Source organism: Anas platyrhynchos, chromosome 3, assembly GCF_047663525.1.
Source record: "Anas platyrhynchos isolate ZD024472 breed Pekin duck chromosome 3, IASCAAS_PekinDuck_T2T, whole genome shotgun sequence".
In the NCBI taxonomy this organism is placed as follows: Eukaryota; Metazoa; Chordata; class Aves; order Anseriformes; family Anatidae; genus Anas; species Anas platyrhynchos.
The window spans coordinates 118,769,599-118,789,072 of NC_092589.1; the positions used below are offsets into that span (position 1 = coordinate 118,769,599).

The window sequence follows — 19,474 nt, forward strand, 5'->3', positions numbered from 1 at the left end:
AAGGGAAAGAGACTTACTGGGTCTAATAAAGGTTCCAATAACGTTATCACAGCCCATCTCAGCTTCAGGGTAACCCTAAAAGGAGCAGCCTTCAGTTTATACTGGCCTGGCTCTGCTGGCATAACTATAAGCATCCCAATTCCCTCTCTCTTCAATGGGAGAGCGGCACCCTACAGATCCTCTTTGGTTATCTTAAAACGTAGACCCCGTGTTTTCCACCAGCCTAAACCTGAGAATTAGATTAAAATTAAAAAAAAAAGTACCATAAGGAAAAAGGGAAGCTGGGAGGTGATGTGTCTGCAGCAAGGGAAATTTGTACAGGTTTATCAAGATCCAATCTTTGTACTGCAATTTGTGTTGTAGTGAAAAACAAGCTGACATTTGGGTTACCTTGCAATACCAAACATTTATACATCTTGCCTTCTTTTACAGGATCTGATTAAAAATAAGAGATGATGTTTTTGTCCTGATTAAATTTGTTATAAAAACCATGCAATAATGTGTTTAAATGAAATAGTATTGCTCTGTTGCTTGATTAAGGTAAGACTAATTGTGGGCATAATTTTCATCAAATTAACTGAAAATATCAGATGGGGGAAGGAAGAAGGGAAAAGAAATCTATAACAGAATTAACATTGCTCAACAACAGCTTGTCTAGACTGGAACGTGGGATCAGACAGGAACCGGGCCATTTTTTTCTCAGTAGGCATTCAGTATTTTCAACATTTCTCTTTTCAGAACCGGATTTCTCTTATCTGGATGCCCTGGCTCCTTATCAACCTTTGGCCATGAAATGTGTTTACTGCCCCATTGACACAAGACTGAATTTTATTCAGGTGTCTAAATTACTCAAAGAAGTCCAGGTAATGAATTTTTGTTGCCTTTTCTTTACGTTTCTTCACACACTCTTGTAAAACAAGTCCCTGATCAGGATGAGAGCCTGCGAGCACGATACTTCTTGTATCTGAAGCAAGAAGGCTTCATCACCAGGCTCCCCTTGATCAGGCGTCCTGTACGAGACCCCAACCACCAGGTAGCCTTTAATTAGTCCAGTCCTTTATTTTTACCCACAAGCTCTCAACCTGTTTGTGGCTGTTTTTCAGAGGCAGCTCTTCATCATCTATCCATTTCTTAACGTAGAGGGCAATACCCGCAACCCCTCCTTCCTTGCCCTAACTCTTCTGAAAAGCTTCTAGCCCTTGATTGCGATGCTGCAGCTGGGTGATTCATCCCACCATGTCCCCGTGATTGAGCTCTCTTTTATCATCCTGCTCCAAAATAAGTATGAAGTGACTGCCAGTGACTGCACAGAGTGGCTGGAGGATCTCTAAAAGCTGCAGAGCAAGAGATGTGTACATTCCTTTCTTCCTTTTTAGGTATATTTAGTCATAATCTCCTTTTCCCTTATTTTTTTCCCTTATTCTTTCTCCTGTTTTTATAAAATTAACCTGTGTCTTAACACAACCTTAATGTAAGGGTTCCAGGTCTGATTATCCTCAGCACCATCAGCTTTAACCATCTCCTCCATGGCTGTAACGTAATCCTGCAGTTGATCCTTCCCTTGGTTTTGGGACCACTGCTTTGGAGTTCCTCTCTCAGGTTTCTTCCAAATTCACTGCTTTCCTCTTGCAAGATCTAGGCTTCTTCTGTGTAGGCAGAAGGGCAGAATTGCCATATCATCTCTGCTTCCCCCCTTGGCTTTTTTTGGCTTTAGTGGTCCCTCCTTATCCATCCAATTTGTTCCTACTGAAATTTGCTTTCAGACTCATGACATAATTAAAATAATACCCAGTATTTTTTCCGGCTGAGCTTTTCCCTTGGATCCATCTTCAGCTTGTCAAACAGAAAAATGCGTGTTCCTCCAAACTTCCTAACAATGCCTGCATCATCTTATCTCATTGTTCTGTGACCTGGCTTGTCGCTGCACAACTGACGGAAGTTGACGTTGCCTTATTTTCTGACAGGTGTCTTCTTTCATGTTGCAGCTGAAGCATAATGCTGTTTCCAATGCTGAAACTTCTGCATTTTGCAGAAACACTGCTTTGTCCTTCGGCTTCCTTCAGTCCTGGGGTGATCCTCGTAATCAGCCTGCTCATGCTCTGTTAATACACTGCTGACAGGCTATGAAAACTCAGAGTTGGTTGTTTTGCTAATGTATTTGCAGCCTTGTGTTTTGATACATCTAGAATCAGATAATTTGATAGAATGAATAGATTTTATTCATTTCGATATGTCTATCTCACTCCGTGCCATTTTGTGATGGTCCCCACCACTACTGTCGCTTGCTTCTGATTTAAATGACAAACCTTTGGAAGAAAAAGCTATTGAACATGTTGATTTTTCTCTCAGTATGGCAGCTGACATGCCTGCTGATACTGAAGTGGTGATTAAAGATAGAAATTTGGGTCTTGGTACTCAGGGCACCGTTTGTATACAAAGCAAAGACCGCCTGCTCCTTGGGCAGTTGGTTCCAGCCCTGCCTGGACCTTCCGCACTGCATCTTCTGGATGTTGTTTTCATACCAATGAGTTATTTTGCTAAGGTCAATCTGCAAACCTCTTTATGGCAACGATTACTGTTGTAGGGCAGAGCAGAGATCCGAGCAGACGTTTCTGTAAGTCACCACGGTTTTCTTTTCCAGCCTCTCCACGTGGTCTGCCCGGAGCAGTACACGCAGCCACCTCCCACCCAGTCTCACCGCACGGATCTGATGATAGACTGCCAGCCCCCACCCATGTCCTACCGCAGAGCAGAGGTGCTGACTCTGCCCTACAAGCGACGCTACGAGAAGATTGAAATCATGCCAGACGTAAGTAGCAAAAGGGGAGAGAAAGACGGTGGCTTCTGCTCATACAGCAGTTTGAGTTGGTGGTACAGGGCCACGGAAAGGAGTCAGAAATTGGGAGATGAGTAGCCAGAAGTTGTCTTTCTGCATCCCCAGCTTTACCTGCTGTGAGAAATTCCCTTTCCTTTCAGGAGCAGGATTCAGCTGGATGTTAAAGACGTTGTAGTAAAATGTCTCATTTGTGTTACAGCAGTTTCAGTGAATGGTTAATTCCTCCAGACTCCCAATGTCCAACAGGTTAATGGGTTGCTTGTAGCCATCTATAATGTGGACTACTTCTGCCTGTAACATCTATTAATAATTTATCAACCCCATAAATCATACATAAATGTGCTCACGATGCAAAGGGTGACCCATTTGCTAACAGATATGATATTAAAATATTTTTTGGCAATCCAATCAGCACGAATGTGTCCAGTGGCATTTTACAAGCAGGTGTTACTGCCCTTTGCAAACCACTGAATATGAGACATCTCTCATCAGAGAGTAGAGGGAGGAAGTACCCTTAGTTAAGCCAAATGTGAGGTACAGAACCAGTACCCATGTAACAAAATCCCTCAGCCAGTCCCTAAAACCCATTTGTACCATTTCACATGTGCCTATTTCGCACATCAGCTCTGTTAGGAGCCTGCCCAGCCCACTGGTTAGAGGACTGCCAGAGACAAGGAGGGTCTTTTTAATTGGAAAATATACTTGGATGCAACTCCATCATGGCATGTATATTTAATTGCTTTGGAAATTTGCATATTTATTGGATCCTATTAAACCTAAGACTAGTAAAACATGGCTTACCTTCACCGGCATGACCAAAACAGATTTTATTTCTGAGTAGCTGCTATATAGATTCTGCTGAAGTTATGGGATTTTCCCTGAACTGTGAAGGTGTAATTGAGCCTTGGTGTGTGAGCCTGTCCCGTGTCAGCCCTGCGAAGAGGGTGGGTACCAGGTTTTCCTGCAAACAGAATGCAGATTAACACAGATGCTACAAATGAGCATTCACCAACCCTCATACGTTATGAAGTCCCTGTCAGGGGGAGAGTTGCCTAAAAGACAGCTAGGTGGGTCCATGGGAGTCACAGATCCGCTTTCTTGCTCTGTCAGTGTCTTCTTGTATGATTAGCAGAAGTCTAAAACACAAATGCAGCTGATGCTGGAAAGGGGGAGCACAAACACAAGCGAGGACTGCAGAGTTCCCTGGCAGAGTTGGTTAGTCTGAAGGCAGCGCTATGCTCATGGGGCTGGAGTGCATCGGAAAACGAGTCAGTGCTTCTCTTGCTGGCTTGGCTGCTTGCAGCAAGATCCCCGACGCTCGAGGCTCAACAGGCCATGTGGATTCAGCCTCACTGGCAGCCACCAGGATGAAAATGCTCTTCATTTCTCAACCCCAGATGTCCAGTGGCTTCTGGATGCCATCTCTCACTGACGTGAACAGATTCTTCCTATACGTGTTGGTAAAACTGTGCATGGAATTAAAGCACTTCCCAAAACTGCTGGGATGTTGGAGGAGGGTGGATGGTAAACAATGGGTTATTCACTGAGGTGGGAATAGGTCTCAAAGAAGCATGCAGAAAAGGAGAGCAGGTGTCTACTGCATTCACTTTAGCTCAGTGTTTGAGCAGAAAGATGGACATAGAGAAATGTTGAGAGAAACGACCCTTTTTCTCCTCTATCGAATACATCAAATTATATTCCTGCAGGAGTCGCAGTTTCAAAGCTATCTGTCCGCTCAGGGAGTGGAAACATCTCTTGTTATTTCCCATGTCCAGGTGCTCTCCCTGGTTTCCAAAGCTGCACCTATCAACTTGATGCGACAAGCTTCGTGGCATGTCATGACTCTCCTAAAAAGGTTAAAATGGTTAAAAAAAAACATATTAAAATGGTTAAAAAACATATCTCAGATCCTCTCTGAGACTCAAGAAAGCTGCTGTCCTTCCCCTTTGGTGCCCGGGGGGTAGTGTTTGCTTGCCTCAGGGGGTTCATTGAAAGTCAGACCATTAGTGGTGGTATGCAAGGCTGTGGTTCAGAGCTGTTAACAAGATGCCATTCCCCAGCACCGAGATATGCAAATCCCCCTCAGAAAAAGAGATCTTGATCATTCTTTCCAAGGGAACTTGTTAGAGGAATAGTCATGCCAAATTTGTAGTGATCACAGACTGTTTCCCCAGAACAATCTCTTTTTTTCAGCAGGTGTTCATCGCATCACCGTTTGAGGCTGGTTTTTGCTTCCAGCTTGACCTGCAGAGTGGTGATAAGGCATGGGAGGGATGGTACATCATCTCCTTCCTTTTCAGGCTTTGGTCTCAGTTTCAGCAGCATAGCTGATAACTGCTGAGAAGTATTAATACATAATTTCTCCTGTTCGGTGCAACCAACCACAATCCTAAAGGATCACTCTTTGATTTTTAAAATAAATTGGGGAAGGATGAGAGAGGCCTTTTGATGCTGACCCCCTAAATAAGCACAATGATACATTCTCACCTCCCAAACAAATTTTATGTGACGTGCTAGGCTTCTCTCATTCTCTCTCCCAGCAGAAGAGCCCTGTCTGTCTGTCCCTGTGTGCAGAGGGTCATTAGGATGTTGGTTTTGAGAGGCTGATGCCAGTGGTGCCAAAAAGATGGCTGTAATTTCCCTATCCGCTGGGTGGGTTGTGCAAGACAGCTTTGCAAATATGATAGATGAGGTTCCCTGATAGAGAGTATTTGCTGCTTTATGTCCTCTTTTCAATAGTTTCATCCGGGAAGACTTTTTAATGGTGCCTGAACATACAGATTTTCTGTGTCTTTGGTATTTCTGGGCATTTGTTTCAAATCAGCTGCCATCGGCTCCGGGGTTGTGACAACTCAAGTGGCAACTGGAAATGTTATTTTACAGCTCCTGGCATATCTTGTGAAGGTTTGTTGTTTGTCAAAAACACACTAACCAAACCATGTTACCAACCAGTGAAGTTCTGATCTCCTAGCATCCACTCCTTGCTACGTGTTCAAGCCCATGGCTCAGTTCTTGGAACTTTTAAAACCCAAACAGTTGGCTCAGCGTGGCTTTAGTCACTACAGATTGACAGTGTGGTGGCGTGAAATTCCCTTTCCAAAACCCTATCAGTGGTTCAGGTTCTGGCGTGTCAGACTAACGCAAATTCACTGATACTGCTGGAGCTTGTCTACATTTCAAGCCCGGAAAAGCCAAGTCAGATCAAGCAGGGCGGTTGTATCTTAATGAGATTTACACTCGGAGCCAACCTTTGTTTGGAGAAAGGTTTGAACAGTCCCAAGGCACCAGGCTGAGATGGCTCTCGGAGGTATTGCAGAAGCCTTTACGCTTTAACTAATTTGTTCTTCTCAGCGTTTGACTTTTGCTTTAAAAAATAATACTAAAAAAAAAAAAGGCTGCTTCCTGGAAATTGGTTAGAAATTGGTTAGGCATTGTCTGTTCACGGGAGAACGATGGGGAAATGGAGAACACCTTCTGGAGCAAACAGATAAATTAAACAGTGGTGTTTGAGCAAATAATGTGCCTCCAGTTTAATTACAGCTGAACAATGGTGCGGATCGCTTGACTTCAGCAGCAGACCGACTTCACCGAGGGCTGTGTTTTTAAAATACCCAATTCGCAAGTTCTTCAGGACATGGGCCAGTACAGGAGAGCGTGACTGTGCAATGCACAGCCCAACATGAAGGGAAATTACGAGGAACTATTGCAGAGAAGAATTAGGAAGCCAGCCACTTGGCAGCCCATTATAAGTATGTAGCTTTCATTCCAGCCTTCCCTTTTCATGTCTTGACTTCTCTTTCCACGCAGAATCTTGCCAATTCCTTTTTGAGAGAAAGAGAGGCAATACATGGCTTCCATCTTGCCTCTCCAACTTTATTCCATGTTTCAGGGACTAAAAAGTTTGATTTCTAAAAAGTTTCTTTGAACCCTCAAACTTACTTTGGTGACTTCACATTATCCAGTCTTCTAAACTTCTTTTCCTTTTCCCCTGACTATTCCTGCTTGTATAAAGATGCCACAGTCTCACATATCATAAAATTAAGATAACCATCCTGCTTGCTTCTGCTTTCATTCCTCCCTTCAGCTCCAAGCTCACTGAATCCTGTAAAATTGCCTGGCCCTGCCTCATTCCAGCATAGGCCCTCTCTGAATTTGGCCTTTGACATCATACTGAGACTGCTCTTGTCCCTCTTTTTACCAACCTTTCCTTAGACAAAAACAGAAATACCATAGCCTGCAGTCTCCCTGATTTACATCATCACTGCTCAGTGCAATCAGCTCTTCTTTTCTCCATAAAAACATCTCCCACCTCACTCCCTGCCTCTTCTCTCCTGGCCCTTCAGCCTCCCATTGCTTCAGCAGAGAATTCTCCTCCCTCTTCTCCTCTTCTCATCGTTTGTGGGCTTTGAATATGTTATCACCCATTTCTTTCACTTCGTTTTTTTTTTTAGCTGCACCTTTTCTCTGTTTAGTCCCGTCCACAGATTGCTCTATTTAGATCAGCGAAACTCAGATTTGCTTTTCTACTCCCACCTCGGCTTTGCAAGCCCACGTGAATATCTGGGTTTGTTTCTTCCTCATTTTTGTCGGCTGGCTGTAAGGTAACTCTTTTCTAGTCAGGGTCTTGCCTCTTTTTTCTCCAATATGCTTCAACAACGTTGCGTTCTGACCTGGTTACTATATTTTGAATATTTTGATTGATGCCCTTTTTATGCCTTTCAAATGACTCATCTTTTACATCCGTAAGCTGCCTGCCTTTACTTGGAAGCTCTTTTGCATCTTCGCTTGCCCTACCTGTCATTTTTCATTCAGGTTTGAGGTTAATTTCTGTTCCTGATGGTTCCGGCTTCCGCTGTCCTCTTGTAAGTTCCTCAAAAAATTGTTTCCTGCCTGCTCCCAGCGTACTGGGGACGAGCTTCATTAAACAGCCATAAATCTATTTCATTATACTCCTTAAATACCTCCTTAGGGCTGTCCCTTGGCATGCTGGAGGCTAGAAGCCAAGGGTTAGCGACTGCTCCTTATAATCCCACCCAGGATTATTTCCTGTTGGTTGCTCAGGACACATCCTTCAGATTCATCTCCACGCTTTTGGGGTGATAATCATCACGTTGCTCTGAATCTCTGCTCCATTAGCTGGACTTTCAAATAATAGAGCAGAAATTCAAGAAGCAGTGATAAGGACAACAGCTGCCTGGACCACGTGCATGGCCAAGGAGGGATTTGTTTCATTGTCCAAGCACCCAGGAACACCCCGTCAGCCTCCACTTTGTTTCTCCAGTAGATGTTGGCTCAATGGAAGAGTAGAGCTGACGTACAGCAAGCAATGACACCAAAACATTTAGGTATTTATATGGCATGACCTGCCAGCTGCTGAAGTTAATGAGACTTTAAAATGTGCTGCAGAGGGAATTGTAGCAGACCCACAGGGACCGAGAGGGCTGAGAAGTTCGGGTTTGTTCAGCAGCCCTCTCATCCCATTCAAAACACTTGGTTTGGGTAAAATCTGAGGCTGAAATCCCAACAAGGCATCATTCAGATAACCCACTAATGATTATATAGATGCCCTTAGTTCTATGATATTTGTTATTCTCTGTTGGAAATGCCCTTGTTCCTTTAAGTCTTGTTAGAAAGATCCCCCAAGTAATTTCCATCCTCCAGCTCTTCCATTCTTGTTTAGTATGCTTCCTGGTCCGTATTTAAATCTCTAGACCCTTTCCCTTCAGTGCAGATATATATAACCACACGTCTTTGTGTTTCCTCTGCAGGATCTGATCCTTGCAGACTTGCTGCACTCAGACTCTGCCTGATTTAGCAGATGGTGTAAAGCCAAAGCTGAGGCTGTGTGATACGTTGGCCCATGGTATAATCTCTTGTGCATTTCTCTGTCTGGTTTCCAGTGACTCGACAGCAGAGCTGCTGGCATTTCAGTAGCGAAGGGATAAGAAGAGGCAGGGAGGTAGGAGCTGAGGTCTTCCTTTCCTATAACATTGTCACCCGAATAAAAATAAATGACAAGATAAAGACAATGTTTTTTTAATTCTGTTTAGAAAATTGACTATACAGGACTTCAGCGCTTGTAAATGCAAGGGTATTGTACAGATTTTAAGCACGTGGGGTATTTGGGCACAGTGTTCCTATTAAAGACAAACTGTGAGAGTGCTGCCTTGTGTGTAATGGATATCAAACGGGGTTCGATGTGTGTGAGAGGCAAGGTGAGTGGAGGATGGAGGATGAGGCAGGTTGTTCTCTGTTCATACTTTGCTGAAGACAAAATATCACAGCTTCACTGAAACTTTTAGAATCACTAGGAACCGGTGACTCCCTCTGAAGAGAGGAAGGTCTTAAAATCTTTGTGTTTCTCTGATAATTCAGAGAGGATCTTTCCCTGTCACGCGAGAATTGCATCTTTACAGGGGCTACGATGTAGGTGGGAATCTCCTGACACCTGGCAAGCTCCAAGACTGTAAGCAATCATTTGCACCTAGAAGTGGAAGAGCCCTCATGGGTTATATGGCCAGAACCAGCCATAGTTAGGAACAGTGTTTAAAATGTTCCTCATAAAATGGAAGGCACCGACTTCAAATCGTGAAGACTTTTGCCCCTGCTGTTCCTGCTAGAATGCTGTTCAAAACCCCACAGTCTCTGATGGCCAGAAACATCCTAATTTCCAGCCCACGTGTATTCGTGGCTGGTCTGCACATACTTACTCTTAACATCATGTTTTAGCATAAATACATTTTCTCCTTTCTTGGTGTTTTCCCTGTGGTATTTATGTGCAATAATCAAATTCCCCTTTTGGCTTTCTTTTCGCCAGGCTACAGAAGCCAAGATAATTTAGTTTCCTCTTACAAAACAGCTTCTCCTACCCTAATTTACCCTTCAGCATACCTTACTTGAACTTAAATTACCTACAATTTACAAGTAGTTCAGATGAGATCTTGCTGGGCCCAATGTAATAGCAGTAGTTCATTCCTGGTACAACTACCTGATACTTTCCGGAGTTGCATTTGGCTTTTTCATGGCTGTGTCACATCTGTGACTCTCATTTCTCACAGGATGGACTAATAAACGTGGACCCTTCACCTCTATCATTTCCAGCAGCTGCAGCTCACAGCAGAAATTCTCAATATCAGCCCAGTCCCTGGCCTTGCATTTCATGCTGCTGAATTTCATCTTGTTTTCCTGACTCCAGTTCCTGAGGTCATCTGGTTCTTCCTCTCTGATGGCATGACTTCTCTTTCCATTAAGGGTGCTTCTACAAACTTCACCGGGGCCTTCTGAACACTCTCTCTTCTGTACCAAGGTCAGTAATAAAAATTGGATGGGAACAGGCTCAAGACTGACCCTTGAGGAATTGCAGCATAAGCCCCGTTGTTGTCTGGGGACATCTTTCCTTTCAGCAGCACTTTCCCTACCTCAGGACTGCTGTAGAAATCCACAGTTTGTAATTTCCCATGTGATGCACTTGCCAGTGAAGCACAAACTGTGGCTGCTGTGCTTCCCTCGACAGTTGTCTTACCAGAGAAGGATGTTATGTTGGTTGAATGTGATCATTTTTGAAGATTTCTTTTAATTTTCCTTCCATTTGCTATATTACTACTACATAGTAGCTTGTCTAATGGGCCCTTTAGTAGGATTTCTGAGCACTGGGTAGTGCACAAGCACTGAACAAAACTGATCCCAGCCCCAAAGAATGTATTACAACTTCATTATTTCTCTTATTTTTCTAAAGATTTGCAAGGTGGTGAGTTCACAATCTGTCTGTCCTGCCTGGCAGTGCCACAGCTCCGTTTCATGTCTTTCATTTCTCTGGTTTGATCCAAATCGGGGATCTGGGTCCTATTTCTAATGATACGCGTTTACGGACAATTTGCAAATCTGGAAAACAGAGCTGAAATGCTGATGTAAAAAAATCCACTCTGTCCCTTTCTAAATACACATGCTGTAATTTATCCTACAAGTAATTGCATTTCAGGTCTTAGAGGGATTTTAATTACTGGTAACCTTTGATGTGTTCCTGCTCCTTTACGCTCACTGCAGTCGTGGAGGGTGAAGATGCAGCTCATCTCACCCGACTGTTCAGCCTTAATTTGTTTTTGACAGGAGGAGTTTGAGATCCCATCACCACTCCTTGGTTAGCTCTTCGTAGCCAAGAGGAGATTTTTTTGGCTGGTGACTGAATACAGCACAGGACCTGAAATCCAGGGAGAGTTATCCACAGTGAAGGACTTGGTAGGGACTTCAGAGTGTGGCCTGACCTGTGTGCGTTGTTTTTCTGCTTAAATAATTGTAGGTAGGCTAGCAACAGTCTTTGGGCTCAGGTAATATGTGTCAGATCTCATTTTGTTGGGGAAAATGCGATCCTACAGGAAAGTTTTCGGCTGCAGCGTACGGTAGGAATGTATTTACCCTGTAAGAAGGGAGGTGGGCAGCTCTGATCATGGAACAAAACTTCCCCAGCTGACTCTTTCCCTCAGTTGCACCTGAGACCTGCAGTTTCAGAGGACTGAGAGTTAATGATTTTTGCTTTTTGCTCCATCCCTCTTTTAATCGTTGCTTGACAGGAGAGAATTTAAGCACTGAAGCACACAAGGTACGTACACAGCCACTGAGGTTTGTCTCAAGACAACCCAAGCGCTCATCCATGTGCAGGGGACTGATTAATGTGCTGTTAGTGCTCAGCACCCGGCGCCTCTGCTTTCGTGACTTTCCTGATGCCAGCACGTGGCGTGAGGCTCGTGATGATGCCTGGAAGGAAGAAACACTTATTCCTGCATGGTGGGGGGCTTTTCAATCTGGCAAAGGCGTCCCGAGATCCAGCAAACGGCAAGCTGGACAAATTCAACCTTGAAATAAGACGTGGTTTCCTAGCTGCAAGGAGAATTAAAGTTTGGAACAGCTCGGCGAGAGGAAACGGCGGAGTTGGCACTGCTTGGAGCAGAGAGAGAAGATTTGCTATCTCTCCGAAAAAAGGTTGCTTTAATCCAGCGTTTTGGGAGAGCTCTGTGATTTGTGTGTGCAGGAGGTCAGTCGAAAGGAGGATGGTGTTGGTGGGTGAATTACTGGATGTGATTAAATGACCTTTTTGGTTCGGGTCAGTGGACTTCTGTAATAAAAGGATCGGCTGCAGCACGGAGAGGGCTGTGAGATGAGGCAATAGCTTAGAGAACATGAAATTAAATGTCCATCTCGCTGCCTTTTTGACTGTTAATAATTAAAGTATTGCTATTTACCAGCGGCGTGGTTAAAACGTGCATAAATGTTAATAGCAAAGTACTTCAGGGGCGAAAGAGGACTTGGATCCTGGGCATCTCTCTGGTTTTTAAGGGTTTTTCTCCTCTCAGTGTTTGTCATTTTGCCACGTATTCTTCAGCCCATTTCCTATCAATCCTCCTCGGGAAGGCTGTGGGAGTGGAAAGTGCCTTCGACCACTGCCCAATGCAGTACATCACCCTGCTGCAAGTATTTTTAGCTCCCAGGAGAAATCCGAAGCAATGATTATCATTGTATTTTTATTCTCCTTGCCTTCAAAACCCAGCTGTAAAGGCTGTAATACCTGCGTTAAAGATCTCCAGCAGCGTCCCAGAGAGAAAGCAATCGGAATTGCTGCCACTGAAGCCAACAGAAAAACCTTCTCCACGCTTTGATGGCAAAAGGATCAGGCCAGCAGTCGGTGCTTTTTGAAGTCAAGTTGGCGTGTTTCCCTGTTCACTAGGATTAGAGCTTTGTAGTAACACGATAATCACCTAGATAATTGTAATTTACAGCAGGCAAGACTACTCTTACTCAAGAGGCTCTTCCTACGTGAGATGATGGACGCTGGGGAGCTGGTGGGACGACTGTAGGGGAGAACAGACCAGCAGGGTCTGTCCCTATAGGTGCTACCTCTTTGCAAGTGAAAAGCTCTCCCATCCACTGGTGTAAAACATCTTTGCCATATTTATTTCATGAGGCACTTGCAAGGTTTCCTCCCAGACAGAGCACACTTTGAGTCTGCAGCAGGTAATAGGAGCTTGCTTGGTTGGGGGTGATCGTGGGAGGCTGCTTGGGCTGCTGGCCCGTACAGTGGAAGATGATCTTTAGATCTTGGATGATCTTTTAAGGTCCCTTCCAGACCCATCCTTGCAATGGGTTAGGGCCAGATCCTGGCTGGGGTCCTGGGCAGGACTCCAGTCACCTGGTGTCCGGTGTATTGTCATGAAGAACCCCCTCCGAGGGAAAAAAGGAACAATTTTTGTGTTCCCAAGCACCCTTCTCTGCAGAATTCCCTTGGAAACACGGCTGGGAGAGGCGCTGCCCAGCTGCCCGCTCCGCGTGGACTGCCAGTGCTGAAGATCTTGGGAGGCTGCCACCGAAATTCAAAGCTGGAGCCAAGCCTAAATTTCATTTCAGAGGAGAATTGTGTAGAAGTGGCAGGGTTTCTGTGCAGTGTTGTCAGAAAAAATGTCACACCAGTCAAGGGAGCCAGTGGGTTTTTGAGGACAAGCTCTTCCCCCAACTGTTCTGCAGTCTGAATGCTCTAAGGACCTGAAACTGGCTTTGATTTTCCTTGTACATGGAGGTAACAAACAGTAAATTATGCTCAGTTAGATCGAATTTTACTAATCTGAGTTATTAATAAAGTAGATAATGTCTTTTTAGATAAGATTTCTCTTTAATTGTCTTGTTTTGGGTGACTTGCAACCTCTCTGTGCTCTGATCCCAGAAAAGTCAGGAGCTGTGAGAGCCAGGAGGGCTGAGCAGGTAAGAGGAGCGCTCTGTCGTCGTACCAGCGGCCTTGTGTTTACAGATCATTAGTCCATGTTTAAAAATACCACGCTGCCAATTTAAATCCCAGCTGGCTTCATACAAACTCTGAGGTTATCGCGTGCTGAACACAATCCTTCTTCTCCTTCAGCTTGCAGATTCGCTCGTGCCCTCGGAGATTAAGCCCGGTATTTCCTTGGCAACAGTTTCTGCCGTGCTGCATACTAAAGACAACAAGCATGTGCTGCAGGTACAGTATAATGGGGAAGGGAGAAGAATATCCTTGCACGGGCTTTCCTGCCATCTGGGACCCCAGCTGTTCTCACGAGGCAACCCCTCTGACAACTCCTTCCCCACCAGAGCAGAGTCCTTGTTGGCTGCCTCGGTGCAAGGCAGGAATTGCACTTGGAGTGAGAGTGGGATGCCTATAAATCTCCCCACTCTTTATCGTTGGCTGTGTGCCTGGCTAAGATAAAAGGGGAAGCGAGATTATGCACCAAGAGAGGCCACAAATCAGGCTGCTGCCTTCCACAACCTGTACGTCAGGAGCAGCACCAGGGACTTGGAGTGGAGGGTCAGAGGGGAAGGATGACCCAAATTATTAGACCCGTGAAGGGACTGCCTTCCTGAAGTCACCCTGCTCCCCAGGAAGCAGATTGTGCATCCTAGATGATAAATGAGGAGAAAATCCCTCTCTTCCTACTACCTGCTTTAGTCTGGCGCTGCAGTTCCTGGCATTAATGCTCTGCAGAGGGAGGTGATGTCTGGTGGAGCTGCTGAGCAGCAGATGCCCCAGCACCTTTCTCCTTCGATGCGTGGAAATGCAGGAGCTCAGCAGGGCCTGTGACACTTGGGAAGTGTCATTACTGAAGGACATAAAGGTTGGTTAAAGGTTTATATCAGCGCACAGCAGCCCAGCTGCCTTGCTTTTTCCAGGCCAGTTCCCTAGGTGCACACCAGGCAATGCTAAATAAACCCAAGTATTAAAATGTGAGTGGGCTGAGTCTGCTTTCTCCTTCCTGTGTTGCTCGTTTGCTCCTTTCTCTGCTCTGATTCCTGATGCCAATTAAACCTAGATCTAGGCGCAGTCTGCTGGAGCCCTCAGACTGATTCAGGTGAACCAGCACGGGGGTATCTGTCAGCATGGGCTGAGCCTGGAAACTCTCAAAGGTACAGAAAACGTGCAGGCAAGGTTTAAAAAACCCAATCTCTGAGCACAGAGCCACGTGAGTGATTCATGCCCAAGCAGCATCCTACGTGCACCCAGACTCATCAACTCCAGGGAGAATGGTTGTTTTTGTAGGGTGACTCAGTGCGAGCCTGTTGGTGGAACCGGAGCCCGAGCAGGTAGCATTTCTCTCCCACGATGAAAAACAGCCTTCTTTTTCTGCCGAAGGAAACCCAGGGACAGCACAGCAGCAGGTTCAGACACGATGCTGAGCGCTGGGAGAGGCACGGAGCTGCGAGGAGCCCAGGCTGTCACCTGGAGCTCACAGAGCACTGCACAAAGCTGCTTCGGGCGGATTCCCTGCGTGTGTTGTGCAGGCACATCCCTAGCAGATGGCCTTGCCAAAATTTGGGGGGGAAGTTTTCTCCAGCGCCTTTTTCCCAAGAACTGGGTTGCTGGTTCACTGGGAAAACCCAGTGCTGACTCTTCCCCGGCGTAATTAACTTGGCACAGGACACGGGAACCTATTTGACACAGTGATTTCCTCCCTGTGCTTTGGAAAGCACTCAGCTTTTCAGCTCCATGAAATGATCTTTCAGAAGGGGGGCAGTTAACCCCACGCGCTGGCCGTGCTCACCCCAGCTCTCCCTGCTCTCAGAGGAGACTCTCAGGCATGAGTTAAGGCAGAGAGCTTTCTGAGGCAGCTCAAAATTATACCCACATCACACTCCATTGATTTTTCAGGCACTGCAGCATCTGTCCTGCCTGTCTGTATTCAAGTTCGTCCTAAAGGCTAATTTTTTTCCCGAGGCCAGTGAGAAATTACCCACTTTCCTCCTTCCTCAAGTTGCTGCTTGCTCTGAATTTGTGTTTCCCAACCTGTTGCATCTTCTAGACTGTGATTTTCAAGGCATTGACTCCTTTAAGCCACGATTCCTAGAAAATACAATAAATGATGATAATCTAGTGTGATTCACCTCATTACCGTACATCTTCTCATCCACCAGCTCCCTCCAAAGCCTCCACAACCCCCTGCCAGCAAGAAGAGAAAGCGCGTGAGTGAGGACGTCCCAGACTGTAAGCCTTTGAAGCCGCTGCTGAGTGGCTCCATTCCTGTGGACCAGTTTGTGCAGACCCTCGAGAAGGTAAAAAGTTTCCAGTGGCAAGCTCGGTTCAAGTGGGTTCCAGCAGGTCTCAGAAATCGGCTGCTTTTCTAGCAGAGAGAAGGGAAATCATTTCAGGGTGGCTCAAAATGGAGAGAGGCTAGCGGGCTGTCAAAGAAATGCTGGAATGTGCATCCCTGCACTGAACACAGAGGGAATATTTCCCCGTGGAGGCACGTCCTGATGCTTCATTCACTCGTTTCCTCCTGGCTTTTCACGGAGGCAGAGCTTTTAGGGTCACTCTGAGGGACATGTGTCAGCTGGTTTCCAATCCATTTGAACAGTGGGGAGGAGATCTCAAAAGTAGTGAAAGTATTTTGAAGGTGATGTGACTGAGTGAAGAAGAAATCCTGGGAATGCCTCCGCTGGTGGAAGAAGCTTTTTGGAGAGCTGCAGGATGGTGGCTGAACGTGGAGGCAGTTGGGCACTGCTCTGTGGAGCCCTGTTCTCTCCTGCTGGATACCTTGGAGAAAACGGATAGGAAAAAGGGCAGGATTGTCTGTGGGAGGTTACCACGGGATTTAGGAGGTCGCCACTATCACCTGCTTTGAGGCAGCGATGGCAGCAGATGTGGTTTCTGTAGTTAAAGGAGCCGTTTGTCCTCTTTGTCTCTCAAGAGTTTGAGGTTGGCAACTGCCCATGAACCGGCGTAGTGGAAAATATTGACTTTAGCCTCCCCGTGCTGTAGTTAATCCTTCTGTATAATGAGGGTTGTAGTGAGCTTATCCTGTGAGCGTTTCCTCTGCAGATCCCAGAGATGTAGGATATCTGCAGTGCCACACTGCGTTTTGCAGATATTCTTCCCCTTTCCTCCTCCCTGTGCCCCGAGCTTTCATCTCTGTTTGCCTGAGTTGTTGTAACATCTCTTTTTTACTCCCCAATGCTGTGCCTAGCATGGTTTCAGCGACGTGAAGGTGGAAGACACAGCCAAGGGCCACATCGTCCTCCTCCAGGAGGCAGAAACCCTCATTCAGATCGAGGAGGACTCCACGCACATCATCTGCGACAACGACGAACCTTTGAGGGTGAAGCTGCGTGACCTGGTTCTCAAATTCCTGCAGAAATTTTAGCCCAAGGACATAGAGCTTTTCAGAGGGTGTCTCCAAAAAGAGAATTTCCTAATTCGGAGAGGCCAGAACCCACCTTTCCCTTCATGGAAAAGCAAGGGAGTATTTTTTAATATCTATATATTTTTTTAATTTAATTTTTAACCGGTTTTGGAATACTTTGGGGGGGGGGGGGGGATTCCTGTGCTGTAAAATTTTTTGTTGGAATCTTAAAGGAGACGTGGATTGCAGAGGAAATAAATAGTGTTTGTTTACAAGGTCAGGGTGAAGTTGTGTGCAGGCACAGACATTTCCATGTGACGCCATCAGTCAGCAATGCGTGCCCCAGTCCTTTATCTGAGAAAACTCTGTAAGAATTTTGAAACAATGGCCTCAGATATTGAGAGAGTTAGTTTTCTACCCCGTTTCTTCCCAACCACCAGATCCACTTTCCTGTTTGTCCTCCCTTTACACTCTTTCTGCTTGTGTCTTTCAGTGGACGTGGCACAAAGAGGACTGGGGAAGTTGGGAAGGCAGAGATTAAAAATAATAATAATAAAATAAAATAAATGAAAAAGGGGGACTATGCTGGACATATACAATAGCTCCAAACCGGCAAGAGCTGAGCCATTCCCTGCAAAACCAGAGGGATTTGGAGAAAGCTTTATGCTGTAGCAGGTGTTCACTGATGCTCGCCTCCTCTGTTAGGACCAGATTTGTCCACCGAGCTCTAGGCTCTTTGCTAAGGCACAAAAAAGACTGGCTTCTCCTGAGTGCCTCCATCACTGGTGGAAGAAGTTCCTCCAGGGGGACTGCGATCCGAAGGAAATGCCTGGCTTTCCCTCTGTGCCCTATTTCTCTCTTGGCTGTTTGGGGAGCTGAGGCAACTTCGTTCCTGTCTCAGATGCTTCTGTTAGGTACATAAGGGTAAGCAGCACAAATTTGAGGCCCAAAGATAGCTAGGGAAGCTTTCAAAAGTACAGAAGTAGTTAAATTCCCAGTGCTCACGCAAAACCTTGGAGATTTAAGTGCCTCTTGTTTCTACCTTCCAAAAACCTGTCCTGTCAGCCCCCACATTCCAAAATTTTGGCTGAAATTCTGATAGTCGCTTAGACAAAGCCATCTGTCCCGCAGACCTAGGGAGGTTTTTCACTCTCAGAATCATGTGTTCGGGGCGTAAACGTAGTTAATAGTATTGCTTTTAAAAGCAGCTGATTTCTCAGATTTACTGCTGTTCTTTTTTTTTTTTTTTTTATGGAATTGCTTTGTATTTATTTGGTGTTAAAAATAAAAAAGCATAGTAATGCCAAGGAGGAAGCACATTCTGTGGTTTATAAAAGCATCCGCATGCCTCTTCCACATCTGCCTGTGTGTGCATCTACACATTTGTAAGATATAACAACTTCAGTTTATAGCTTTGGGGAGATTAAGGCAGTGGAAGAAGAGGTCTGTAATAAAAACTATTTGCTGTTGCCGTCTCCACACCGTATTTCCTACACATTAGGGATTCCTGGGTGGTTGGGTGTAGAGACTCCAGCATCCATACCTCTGCTTTGTGTGTGTGTCATGGGCGTGAGAGAAATAGCATCATTAAGGTGATAAAAGCCTCAGTTGCAGGAGCATTAATCCTAATAAGAGTTTACAACGTTTGTGGTGCTTCAGCTTCTTTATCATCACTCGAAAATGGAATAAAAGAATCGGGCATATTTCACCTTGTAATTAACTCTCGAGGAAGATTTTTCTCCACACACAAAGGCCGTGCGAGAAACTCGGCTGAGCTGAGTAGGCCGGGGAGAAGGAGGAGGAAGCGTGGGCCTTGTAGTTTGAGAATCCTTGGGAGTCTTTCTCCTTGTTAACCAGTCCAGCTCAAATTTGTATTTATAGGGGATTTAAGTTGTCACCCTAAGAACCCAGAGCCTCAGGCCCGAGCCTGTGCATTACGCTCGTTGCATCCACCTTTGTGAAGCACGGGCAGCCCGGTGGTGTGCCAGTGTGCAGACATGACGATGGTGGTTTCTGCTTGCTGAAGCGGCTGAGGGTTTGTAAATCCACGTGAAGGAGCTGCTGTGGAAGTCACAGGCAGTGTCACGATCATTTTATCACGAGGAGGTTGCTTCGGGGCCTGCCACAGTGCGAAGAGCGAGGCCCTGCAGCACCGGGGCCGTGCGCTCACTGACAGGATTTGAGGGGAGAAAAGCTTCCCCAGGGCCTCACCCCTCACTATACACACAGTCAGATTCAGCAGAGAGGTTTTTTACTTCTCAAGGTCTTCAGGAAATATTTAAATGTGAAGTGTGAGGCAGCCTGTGTCAGCCACGGTAGCTGCCTCATAGCAGCTGGTCCTCAATTGGGCCAAACAAACCCCAGTGCTCGGAGCCCCTCATGGAAACCTCTCCGTGCTGCCTAAATTGACAGAAGTGGAGGGCTCCTCGCTGGCCCTGCCTCTGACGGATGGTTCTGGCTTGTTCCTGGCTTGGTGCCTCACTTTCCCTTTATGCAAAGCAGAAATCGT

The 19,474-nt window shown here is 45.8% G+C and overlaps 1 protein-coding gene across 1 annotated transcript in view; it reads left to right on the top strand.

The window, feature by feature from the left end:
• Positions 1–18,272, top strand: part of INTS9 (integrator complex subunit 9) — a 66,573-nt gene extending 48,301 nt beyond the window's left edge. The window contains exons 13-17 of the mRNA XM_027455431.3: positions 739–863; positions 2,642–2,809; positions 13,737–13,835; positions 15,761–15,898; positions 16,810–18,272. Coding sequence (XP_027311232.1) covers positions 739–863; positions 2,642–2,809; positions 13,737–13,835; positions 15,761–15,898; positions 16,810–16,986 — 707 coding nt within the window. The 3' untranslated portion in view covers positions 16,987–18,272. The remainder of the gene's footprint in view (positions 1–738; positions 864–2,641; positions 2,810–13,736; positions 13,836–15,760; positions 15,899–16,809) is intronic.
• Positions 18,273–19,474: the final 1,202 nt, after the last annotated feature.